Genomic DNA, 12,453 nt, shown 5'->3' on the forward strand with positions numbered 1-12,453 from the left:
ATATGACCCATATTGAAGATGTATGTGTTTGTGGGAGAATTGGTAGGAGCATTCCACCCTAGGTACAGGCAATAAAGGGTAAATTATCTACAGATAATTTAAAAATAAGAATAAAACATACTAGACATTGTTGCTGCTTATTATCACTAAGGGCCAGTAATTCTAAACAAAAACAATGAGCAAATAGTCTTTCCCTTCAGAGGAGGCTATTTCCAACAGCCCCTAGCCTCTTGTCATGTCACTGTGCCCCTCACTAGAATATGATCTTATAAAGGTACTACATCTTGTTTATCTTTGTATTTGAACTTTTAATGTGGTACATGTTTAATAATCGATACTATGCAACTATTTGTTGAATGAAGGTAAATTGGATTTTTTCTTGTGCTTTTCTGTGGAGAAAGCCTCAATGACTTAAAAATTAATGTAGAAATTCATGATATCAACCATAGGTTGAATAATGCTTAAGAAAAAATTGAAAACCTCAGTTTTTGACTGACTATACTTATTTCCCTAATAAAGCACCAGTATAAGGCAGTCATACATAAAGTTTTTAAATGATATCATATGGACATGATTCTTGGTAAGACAGGCAGATAAAAAGAAATGCACTGAATTAATATAAAATTACCTTTGACAATGTTCTTGGTAGCCTGGATGGGAGGGGAGTCTGGGGGAGAATGGACACATGTATATGTATGGCTGAGTTGCTTTGCTGTGCACCTGAAACTATCACAACATTGTTAATCGGCTATACTCCTTTATAAAATAAAAAGTTTAAAAACTTGCCTTTGAAATCATTTCATAGCTATTTAGGAAGTCTAGCTTAATATAAATATAACTTACTATTTCAATAGTCTTGAATATAGAAACTATAGTTGTAGGATATCTATGAGCACAGAGGGTTTTTTTTTTTCCAACAAGCAACAAGGAAACCATGCACAGTATTTTCCATAGCATTTTTTATTTATTTGGTGGCCACATTACCATATCATTTAATATTAAAAATTTCAAGAAAACAGTATGAGTATAATATTAAAAATGTAAGTGCTCCATTTCTTCAAGTTAGTCATCAAATTATAGAATGACTCTTTTAATAATTAATTGACAACTTTTGCACTTAAATAAGTTATATTTTACATGAATACAACAATAATTACATCCTCAAAGTTTATGCTGCATAGTTAAATGGAAAGGGAAATAGCTTTATAGTTAGGAAAGCTGAATCCTAGGATTGCATATATTAATCTCCCTGAGCCTCATTTTTCTACTCTATGTAAAAGAGTTAATAAAAGTTTCTCTGGCCATAAAATACTGTGATTGATTAAGATGTTGTATATGAAAGAACTCTGTAAAAGTACTATTTAAAAATGAGTTGGGGTTCCCTGGTGGCGCAGTGGTTGAGAGTCCGCCTGCCGATGCAGCGGACACGGGTTCGTGCCCCGGTCCGGGAGGATCCCACATGCTGCAGAGCGGCTGGGCCCATGAGCCATGGCTGCTGAGCCTGCGCGTCCGGAGCCTGTGCTCCGCAACGGGAGAGGCCACAACAGTGAGAGGCCCGTGTACCGCAAAAAAAAAAAAAAAAAAAAAAAGAGTTAACATTAGTTCCATGTATGTTTCCTAATGTGTGACAAAATTAAAATGGAACAAAGGTTTTGTTCAAGAATCCCTGCCTTAGAACTGAGTATTGTATTTTATACTAGACATAAATTTTAGACACACTGACGTTAGTTTGAAGAACAGATATTTATGTTTGAAATTGAGATACTCACTGAATGAGATAAAACTAAATAAAAATGGTTGATAAATAATTGTGGCATGACAGTAGGTAATCAACCTTTTGGTCATTGCCTAATTAGAAAGCATAATCTTCTAAATATTATCTCAAAAATCTCAGCAACACATAAAACTATTGTAATTACAGTAAATGTATACATTGCAATAAGAAAAACGGTCTTCTCAAAGTGTTCTGGCACCATGCATTTTATAGTAGTAAATTTTTTCCCAAGAGACACAGCATCACACAGGTAGAGAGGTTTTACTTGGAAACCAAAGAGGTGAATCTGAAGCCAAAATGCTACCACTTCTAGACTAATTCTTAATAAAACAGAGAGGATATAAATCACAGTGTAGATGGGCTTTTGAAGAATGCATTCTTGATTGATGCTTTTACATGCAGCATAAAGATGAAAAATAGCTCCAGGAACCAGGACAATCACTAGTTGTAATGCCCAGAACACCTAAAGTATGTCAGAAATATCTTAGTCAAATCAGTCAACACGTAATGAAAAAATACACTAAAAAAAACCCCAATAATTCACCGACCCTCAATAGAGGCTAATTTAAAAATTCTAAGTTTTGTAAGTCTTATGAGGATAAAATTAATATAATGAAGGTGGTAATGCTGGACATAATCTCATTTAATTACCAAGATGTTTAGAGTTTAAAATTGTAAACACTTAGTATTTGTGAAAAGTAGTCATATTTTACTGTCATCACCTACCAATTACTAATAATGATGAAATATGTTATTTTAGTATCTACTCAATTTCCATTTCTAATTACAAGCCTGGAGTATAATTCTAACATCAATAGATAATAGAATGCTGGACTTGGAAGAAACTCTTGACCAACTCAAATTAATTTACCTGAAATATACAGCTAATATTTTTAAAAGGTAATTATTCTAGAAATAATACCTGTTAGAATATTCTTCATCTTATTATGACATTATTTTACATTTAAAAAGAAAACAATTTTATCTGGTGTGGAGTAAGGTTTACATTTGTGCACACAGAAATACTTACTTGTGGAGTGATTGGCCTGAACTGATTGTAACAGAAGAGGTTTATTTCTCTCTTGTCTGGATCACAACTGAAGTGCAAAGCCTCATTCCCATAGACTGCAAAGCCTAACACCCCGAGGAAGAACATTCGGACCGATCCAAAGAAAAGGGTGTGGAACTGACCGATCACAGTGGGAGGCTTCATCTGTTACAGTTTTAGGAGAAAAAAAAAAAAAACTTTTGAAAACAAATATTAAAGGGGGATATTTTAAAGTATGTTTTCATTATCACATTTAAAAAAATTTAAGATTCATAAAGTTTTGAAGAAAGACAGAAACTTAGAGATCATCAAGCCAAATTCAAATCCTGCATTTTGAGATTTCTTACCCTTTTCACTTTGAAAATATGAAGTGCAAGTCAAATAGGGACTTGTTGCTAATGACATAAATAATTTTGGAAACTTGTAAAAAGCTTTGAATTTGATTAATATCCCTTACCCCTGTAATCCTTCTGCAATAAAATCAAGGTAATCTTAGTATATCTAGTACCTTTCTAAAAAATTGGATAATAAATCCAACATTAAATTCATTAGTATACACACTATCTTAATAAGCAAATAATATTTATTTAGTTGTCATTACAGCTTCTCTTCTCAATTATCAAACTGAGAGAGCGATCAGCTTTAAAGCACCAACAGCTAAAAGTACTTCCTGAATTATTCTAGTTACAGTTATTTAAATTCAGAATATGTTGAAGTAAATGGTTGATATATATATTATTCTCCATACATGTAGAGGACCTTATTCATCAGCACTCATGCAAATCAGGTTAAAATAACAGATAGGACTCATACAATTGTTGTTGCTGCTGCTTGTATGATACTTACACATCCTTCATAGAAGTTTTTGATGTAATTTAGAGACATGTCTCAGGAGATGTTATCCCAGCATCCCTGTGGGTTAATCCTTGACCCACATTGCCAGTTTGTTTCTGCCAGAATCAAACTCTTATTTTCTGTCATAACTTTTACAACAGAAAGCACTTATCACTGCACATTTCTCTCCCCTCCTCCTTTTCTTTTTTTTTTTTTTTCATAGATCTCTGGGGCTCCAGTCAACTTTCCTCTCTCCCTCCCCAAACAAAACAAAAACAAAGAAACAAAAGAGTAGGGCATGTGGTCAATCTGATAATCCCTTGATTTACACTGTCAGCATAGCCAGCCAGCCAGACAGGAGTGCCAGTAAAGCAGGAGGCCAGGCCGGCAAGGGTTCTGACACTCAGTGCCTCTAGTTACCTAAGAAATGCCTGTGCGTAAAGCAGTGGACTCTTTAGCTTAGAATTTTCTCTGAAATGTCAAGTGATTTTTTTTTTTTTTGGCTTCCTTTTAGGTATATCTGAAAAGATAAGTATGTGGGAAATATTCCTGGTTCTTTCTTGTTTACTTCCATGGAATAAAACTGATTTCTGGGAAGTTTATGGAACTGTGAAGCAGGTTATGATAGCTATTACATCACTGAATATTACTAATGTGTTACTATCTTTGTCTTTTTGATGAATACTTACCACAGACATGGAAAAATCTGCAGTTAGATCTTGATTCTAAGGAAAAAGATAGGATACTGCTAACCAAGATAAGACCTGGATCTAGCATAAATCCTGTGAATAATCCCACCTTTCCTTTCTTTTTTTTCCTTTCTTTTTTTTTTTTTTTTTTTGCAGTACGCGGGCCTCTCACTGCTGTGGCCTCTCTCGTTGCGGAGCACAGGCTCCGGACGCGCAGGCTCAGCGGCCATGGCTCACGGGCCCAGCCGCTCCGCGTCATGCGGGATCCTCCCGGACTGGGGCACGAACCCATGTCCCCTGCATCGGCAGGCAGACTCTCAACCACTGCGCCACCAGGGAAGCCCCCACCCTCCCTTTCTTTTGTCCTCAGTAGACACATCATCTGCTAGAGATGGTTATGGGTACTGAGAAGGAGCAGGGGCCAAGAACAAGTGGCTGCCTTCTAACTGATAATACATCTGCTTGCTACCTTCCAGCCACCTATAACACTATTCAGCTAATGGTTGATCAAACTTGATTTCTTCACCTGCTTTTCTCATCTTTGTTTTGTTTGCAATCTGTGAAAGTGATAACTCCAATTGACTTCATTGCTCTTGTCAGCAAGTGGAGAAGTGATTGCATAACACATGTAGTTATAACCAATGAGCAAGAGGCAGTGGCCTTTTGAACCAGACTGTTGTACTGGATAGGAAAAAATAAAAATGGGCAATGTAATCACCCCTCAGAACTGTTGAGTAAGAGAAATCGGTATATATTCTCATCTTCTGTGAAAGAGAATTCCAGGTTCGCTACGTGTTGATTCCTTCGAAGGGGTATCCAAAAGCCAAAACAATCATTTGCATGAGAGGAATCCTGCTTTGACTTCTACCATTGTACAATAGTAAATGTTTTTGTTTAGACAAATATATTCAAGTGTCAGACTTGTAAAAATCATCCGAGTTCTTCCTGTGTTTTCCCAGAGATGAATGAAATTGTCTTGAACCTTAATTGCATGTGAAGAAGAGGAAAATGCAGCATCATTCCATTGTTGGGATCTATGAGAGGCAAAATAAATAATACTGGTCTTCCTCTTATGGGTTATGACCCGACTGAATCATAAGACAAAGGAATAAGGCAGATGGGTGCCAAAATGTCACCTTTGTTACACTCTTACTACCATAAAGATGTGGTTGGAAGAGGGACATAGCTTAACTCTTTGGGAAAGCATGACTCTCAGGCAGACACAGGTGCAGGCTAGGTCAATGCTGTATCATGGCTGCCTTTCCAGCATGGAGCGCCCCCCTCCTGTATAAGATTTATGCATGAAAAGAGCAGAATAGAACTATTGATCTCTGTGGGCAACCTGCTCCCAAGGGGAAGATGCTAAGAAATGAATGATGTATGCCAAATTTTACTTTCCAAATGTAAGGTGAACTCACCAGATAAGATAGGTTGGCCTCACATGTATGATACTTGGTAGGGCTGTTAATTAGGGTGACAACCTGAGCTTCCTTACATGTTAATAGTTGCAAGTTTCCAAACAGCAAAAGAGGGCAATCCCCAGTGTGTAAGCATTGTTTAGGCCTCTGCTTGCTTCATGTTTGCTGATGTTACATTAGGCAAGATGAATTACAATCCCAACCCAGATTCAAGAAATAGATTCTATGTCTTGATGGACCTGCAAAGTCATGTTGCAGAGCTGTGGGTACAAGGATAGAAAAAAATCTGTGGCCAACTTTATATTCTACCACAGTGTGCCCTATGATCACATATATTCATATCTCTCCTACATGTCTTCACCTTAATCCCAGGATGTCAGAACTCTCATCTAATTATAGCATTAAAGTTTGAGTCCAGGATTCTGTGATTTGTCTCATGTGCAAATCTGGATGTGGCTCAGAGGTGACTCTTGGTGATCCAGAATCTAATGAAACAAAAGGAAAAGTTATTTTCCATACAAAGTCAATATACAATGATGATAAGGGGTAGGATGATTCCAATAGATGCTTCTACTCCAACAGGAGGCACAACACTGTCACTGGTCCACAACAATTTTGAAATCTTGCAGGGGAAATGTTGCCAGTTCTTCCTCTTCTGGAGTCAGAAAAGGTCCGTGATTACAGTATAGTACTATTCCCTGAAAGCTACTCCCTAGTTTAGTGTACTCTACTGCTTAATGGAAGTGGGTCCTTGGCTGAAAATATCTTCCCTTTTGCATTTAAAAGAATGACTATATTTGAAGCTGATTATCTTCCTCAAACTGCTTCTTGTTAGAAGAAAGTTGGGGCCCCAGAAGTCGTTTCTACAATTTCACCACTATTTTATTTTAATTGAAATTAGTAGTTCTTTTACTTGTACAAGTCTCTTAATCACTTTTTGAATTTTCTATGTATTAGATTTAATGCAATTAATTTGGAAAAAAATGTTGTACCCACAATTATTTTACAGATATTTATTTATTTATTTGCTGATATTTTTGGATTAAGCTTCTCTGAGACCATGCTTTTAAGATTTTTAGAAAACTTTTGTCTAATTGATTGAGATGATCATTAGTTATGCCTTAAGTATTTGGGTCTTATCAAGGCTGTTATAGTCACATGAATGATTTGGTTTTTACCCTCAAACCATGTTTTACATGAGAAAGTTTTACTGGCCAACACTAGGGATTTAAAAAAAATAAAGGAAAGGAATTCCTGTGTAGCAAGTCCTGATCCCTCTATATTTTCCCCAAATTTTCTTTGCAAATTCATTTCTAGGCTCCTTCACTAGGTAATCTCTCTCTTCTTATACCTTATAAAATGTGGCCAGGAGTACCAAACTGTTACCTTTAGTATTCTCTCTGGGATGTTCCTTAGTCAAATCCAACATTTAATTAATACATTTTTTACCTTCCAAGTTATTACAGGTGACTGTTGTGCTAATTGTCTCACTACATATAATAAAGGTTACCATATTTCCAGCCTGTCACAGTAGTTTCCTCACTGCTTTTCCAGCCTTCACTAAGAGTTTCTCATTGCTTTCCCTGACATTAGTAATAGTTTCTTTGTTACTTTTCTACCTTCTGCCTCCTGCCTGGTCCCAAAGATGATGTCATGTTTTTTTAACGTATTTGTTATAGTAGTCCCTGATCCTTGGTACCAATATCTATATCAGTTAAGAATTTTTTTCATAGCAAGCCACTCAATTAATGGTCAAACAGCAAACACTTATTTAGCTTATGGTTTGGGTGATTATTTTTCCTTGTCTGGGCTGGCTCAGTTGACCTCTGCTGGATTCTCACGTGTATGTGTGGTCAGTATGCAGATAAGCTGCCAGGAGGATTATCTAGAATGACTTCACTCATGTCAGGTGGTTGGCAGGCTTTGGGTGGAGTGATAAGGGTGACTATGGCACATGTTTCTTGTCGTTTGGGGGACTAGCCCAGGCTTCTTATTATGGTGGTGATTGCAGAGTTCCCAAAGTAGCAAGTAATGGAAAAGCCCAAATGTGCAAGAGCTTTTCAAGTTTCTGCTTGATTCATGATTGCTAACATTCCACTGGCCAAAGCAAGTGTCACTGCAAACTTAGATTCCACCTTTTAGTGGGAAGATCTGAAGTCACATTCCAGTGGCATGGATGTGGAAAGATGAAGAATTTGCAGTAATTTTACAATCTACCACATGACTGGGGGCATAAACTGAGTAAATCTAATATTCAAGAATCTTGGCTGTTTGAAAATGCAATTTGAGAATCATGGATATGTACTTTCTTTCATAGAGAATCCTAGAATCGATTTATGAGAACTAAAGTTTGAGGTCAGGCTTGTGTGCTGTTACATTGAGCCCTGAAAGGAACATGAGAAGGACTAGAAGAGATGGGAAAAGAACTCTCCTGTAGTTAAAAGCTAATAATAATGTATTATGCTTATTCAACGGTTTCTATTTGCTACTAAGTGTTTTAAACAAATTATCTCTCTAAATTCTTACAACTCCGTAAAGTATGTACTCTTATAGATCTATTTTGCAGATGAGGCTTAGAGGGTTTAAGCAATTTATCCAAAATTACAGTTAGTAAGTGGCAAAACCAGGTAGGGACTGACAGTGAACGAATTACTTGTTAAATGACAAGCTAAAGGATATTATTGAGGATATTAATAGGTTGATTGCTAGGATCCTGAAACACAGGGAATGAAGGGGAAATAAGCTCAGACATTCTTATTTTCTCCTGAGAAGAGCTCAGAGAGTTATCAGGGCACATAGCAGCTGGATGGTTCTGCAGAGCTTGGCCCTTATCCCATGCTCCTGGCCAGATCTCATTGTGAATATGAAAGGCCACGAAGAGAGCTAACCAAGTATAATACATGCTGGGAGAGTACTTGAGAAACATGAAGGACTCCACAGAATGAATTTAGCTAATGTTTCTTTCCCATTTGGCCTCAGTGTAAGGCGAAATGACCACATGGTATCTGGGATCAGGGGCTCTGGAGTCAGAAAATCTACACTGGTTTCACCATTTGGCTAGATTTGAGATCTCAGGAAAATTTACTATCTCAATCTCAGCTTCTTTACCTGGGGATGACAATAGTATTTACCTCACAGGGTTGTTGCATGTGGATTATTAAAGCATTTGGAGGACTATTCCTCCTGTCTTTAATGAGAGCTTGAACCATCAATTGTTTTCTATTCATTTTTCCTTGTTGTGGAGACTACAGGATATTATATATTAATATAATATTAATATATATTAATAATCTTTCTTAAACAAGGAAGAACCACTACTTTCTTCAATGTAAAGAAACTTCGAGTTGGCCAGAGTAAGAATGTTTCAGGGAAGGATAAATAACATGCAAATGCCATGTCTATTTTCAGTGTCTCTCTCTTCTTCTCTGTTTAATCTATTTGGGAGGCGTGTCTCTTCTGTTAGGGTCTATTACTAAGACGGCAAGATATGGACTTTTGCTCAGCAAGGACTAGTGGGATTGAACCCCAGTGGGCTTTGAGTAAATTTAATCATTAAAAGCTACCTCTGCTCTCCAAGCCTCAAAGATTTTTAAAAATGACCAGGACACCTCTATCAATTTCCTGAGTAAATGACCAAGAATTTGAGCCAACCATCCCAGCTTACTTGCTCAAACTTGCTTAAAGCTCTTAACTTCAGATAGTGGGGTGACGGCAAGCTCGGATTTAGCACTACTCCTTCTGCTACTACTACTATACACATACACACAAATTGCTGGCAGTTATTTATTTATTTATTTATTTATTTATTTATTTATTTATTTATTTATTTTTTGCTGGCAGTTATTGATGGCTGTTATCTTCCAGTACTAATCTAAACCCTGGAGGTCACATATAATCTTTGACACATATTCTTGATGTCCTAAAATTTCTGAGATTAAAAACATTTAAGACCTTTGTGGTCTAACCCGGAAGGGGGATAAACCTTTAATTCTGTGCAGAACCCAAGACAGTATTGAATAAATTCAAAGTGTAGAAAAGCACTATTCATGACAGCTTACACATGAAAATCAATCCATACATTAATTATTATTACTATTTAATAATCTGCTCTAAATTAGTACTTTAAAATTGAATTATATGTATTGTTCTAGATCTATGCTTTTCTATGTGTTTGCGCTTATTCACACATTTTTCTCATTCATACAATAAATATTGAGCACCTACAGTATCAACTGCTGTGTAAGGTATTGGTAGTATGTAAGAACGTTGTGGCCCCTGCCTTCATAGGGCTTACATAAGAGCATGTGTGCTCGTGTTGTATGTATGTACATACGTACATTTGTATACATGCACGTAGTTGATGTGTATACTGCTGAGGACTTGCTTAAAATAAGGCATGACATTAAATCCTTCAGAGTAGTGTCGTAAACTATCTTGGGTTATTTTATATCTGTCAAACAAGAAGAAATGATCTCTATATAAGTTTTGCACTGTTACAGTATTTACCCTCCTCCACATGAGCTATCCAATGACTGTTGAATGGGATGGACTAGAGGTCAATTTAGGTGCTCACAACAGTGTGCTTCACAGAAGGACAGCTGAGATAAGGCAATCTGGATAGCTGCCTCAATTCATAAATCACAATCCTTAACCAATTCACATCTCATTGAAATCCCTGACCTGCCAAAATTGGGTTTATCCTTCTGCATGAATAATTTATATTTTCTGGAATGGAATTGGGAATGGCTTAGAATAAAGGGTCAGTAACCAATGATGTTATTTTAGGCAAGTTATTTAACCTTCTGGGGTGTGTTTCCATTTCTCCAAAATGAAAAGACTGGATTCTATGATTTGTAAATAATTTCACAATCTATGCTTTTTTTTTTAAATTCTAAGTCTTATAACCATACTTGGAGCTATTGTACTAGCTCTGAGATTTATTGCCAGTAATTTTTATGATGCCAGTAATTACTTGACCTAATGGTTAAATTGAAGGCCTTGTTTTCCATCTTTATCAATGAGTTTGTATTTTAAATATTCCTAAAATACATGGTATCTAGTTATATAATACATATGCTTTATTTCTTTTTTCAGATACTCCATCCATATAGCCAAGCTCTATAGGAGAACACAGCCTGTAAATCCAGAAGACCTGAGTTCATGTCTTTTTCTACCGTTACTGGTTGTTATTTAAACATTCTGTCTTAACTGTGAGTTTTAGTTTTTCCATCTGTAAAATGAGGAAAATTATTCTTATCTAATAGAGATACTGTAATTAGATGAGAGAATATATGCGATAACATGGAGTGCAGTGCTTGATGCATATTTGGCTTCTCAATAAATATGAGCTTTGCTCTTATTATGGAGACTAGAGTCATTCTATCAAGTTTGAGAGGAAGCCTACCAAATAAGTAAAAACTCGGGTTCTTTAAACAGCAAACATGAATTTGAATCATAGCTTGTAATGAAAATACATTGGCAAAATTATCTAACAACTCTAAACCTCAGTTTCTTCATTTGCTTGGAATTTGTTGAGCTCTCTGTATCTGTAGACTTGTTTTTAACACATTTGGGAAAACAAATCAGCCATTATTTCTTCAAATATTTTTTCTTTCTCCTTCACCTCTTGTTCTGGGACTAAGAATATGTATATATATCAAGACTGCTTGATATGTTGCCAAACATACCTGATTCTCTCTATAAATCATTGTTCTCATGGTGTTTCATTGTGAATAGTCACTATGTTAATTTCCCTGATCTTGTACAGAATCTTATCTGAAGCTAATCCTATTCAGGGCATTTTTCATTTCTGATATTTTTATCTCTAGGACAGGGGTCAGTGAACTATTTGTTGTCCATGGATCAGTCCATTCCTTTTGTAAAATAAGGTTTTATTGCAATGTAGTCATGCTCATTCATTTATGTGTTGTCTGTGGTTGCTTTTGTGAGAGTTGAATATTTGCAGTAAAGATCGTATTGCCCATAAGCCCCAAATATTTACTATCTGGCCCTTTAAGAAAAAAATTGCCAATCTTTCCAGAGCCAATCCTGCTCTAGAGGTTTTTTTTTTTTAATGTATTTATTTTACTTTATTTTATTTATTTTTGGCTGTGTTGGATCTTTGTTGCTGCGCATGGGCTTTCTCTAGTTGTGGTGAGCGGGGGCTACTCTCGTTGCGGTGTGCAGGCTTCTCTTTGCAGTGGCTTCTCTTGTTGCGGAGCACAGGCTTTTGGTGCGCGGGCTTCAGTAGTTGTGGTGCACGGGTTTAGTTGCTCCGTGGCATGTGGGATCTTCCCGGACCAGGGATTGAACCCGTGTCCCCTGCACTGGCAGGCGGATTCTTAATCACTGCGCCACCAGGGAAGCCCTGCTGTAGAGGTTTTATTTGGGTCATTTTTTAGTCTTCCATTTCTCTGAGCATCATGTTCATATTTTTCTCTACCTTTGTAAATGTAGATGGAATATATATATATATTTATTTCACTTTTTGTCTTAATTGACAAATAACATTACATTATTTTAGTTTCAGGCATACAGCAGAGTGATTTGATATTTTTGTATATTGTGAAATGATCACCACAGCAAGTCTCGTCAACATCCATCACCACACATAGTTACACATTTTTTTCTGTTGTGATGAAAACTTTTGAGATTTACTGTCATAGCCACTTTCAGATATACAATACATTG

General features: G+C 36.4%; 1 protein-coding gene across 1 annotated transcript; it reads right to left on the reverse strand.

Annotated features, from left to right (window-relative positions):
- Positions 1–1,841: 1,841 nt before the first annotated feature.
- Positions 1,842–3,707, reverse strand: GJE1 (gap junction protein epsilon 1; the record flags this gene model as incomplete). The annotated part of the gene is made up of 3 exons (XM_082633885.1): positions 1,842–2,237; positions 2,805–2,987; positions 3,669–3,707. 3 exons carry the CDS (start codon positions 3,705–3,707, stop codon positions 1,842–1,844), a joined length of 618 nt encoding a protein of 205 aa, XP_082490011.1.
- Positions 3,708–12,453: the final 8,746 nt, after the last annotated feature.

This window comes from Mesoplodon mirus, assembly GCF_964341445.2.
Source record: "Mesoplodon mirus genome assembly, chromosome: 10".
Taxonomy (NCBI): Eukaryota; Metazoa; Chordata; class Mammalia; order Artiodactyla; family Ziphiidae; genus Mesoplodon; species Mesoplodon mirus.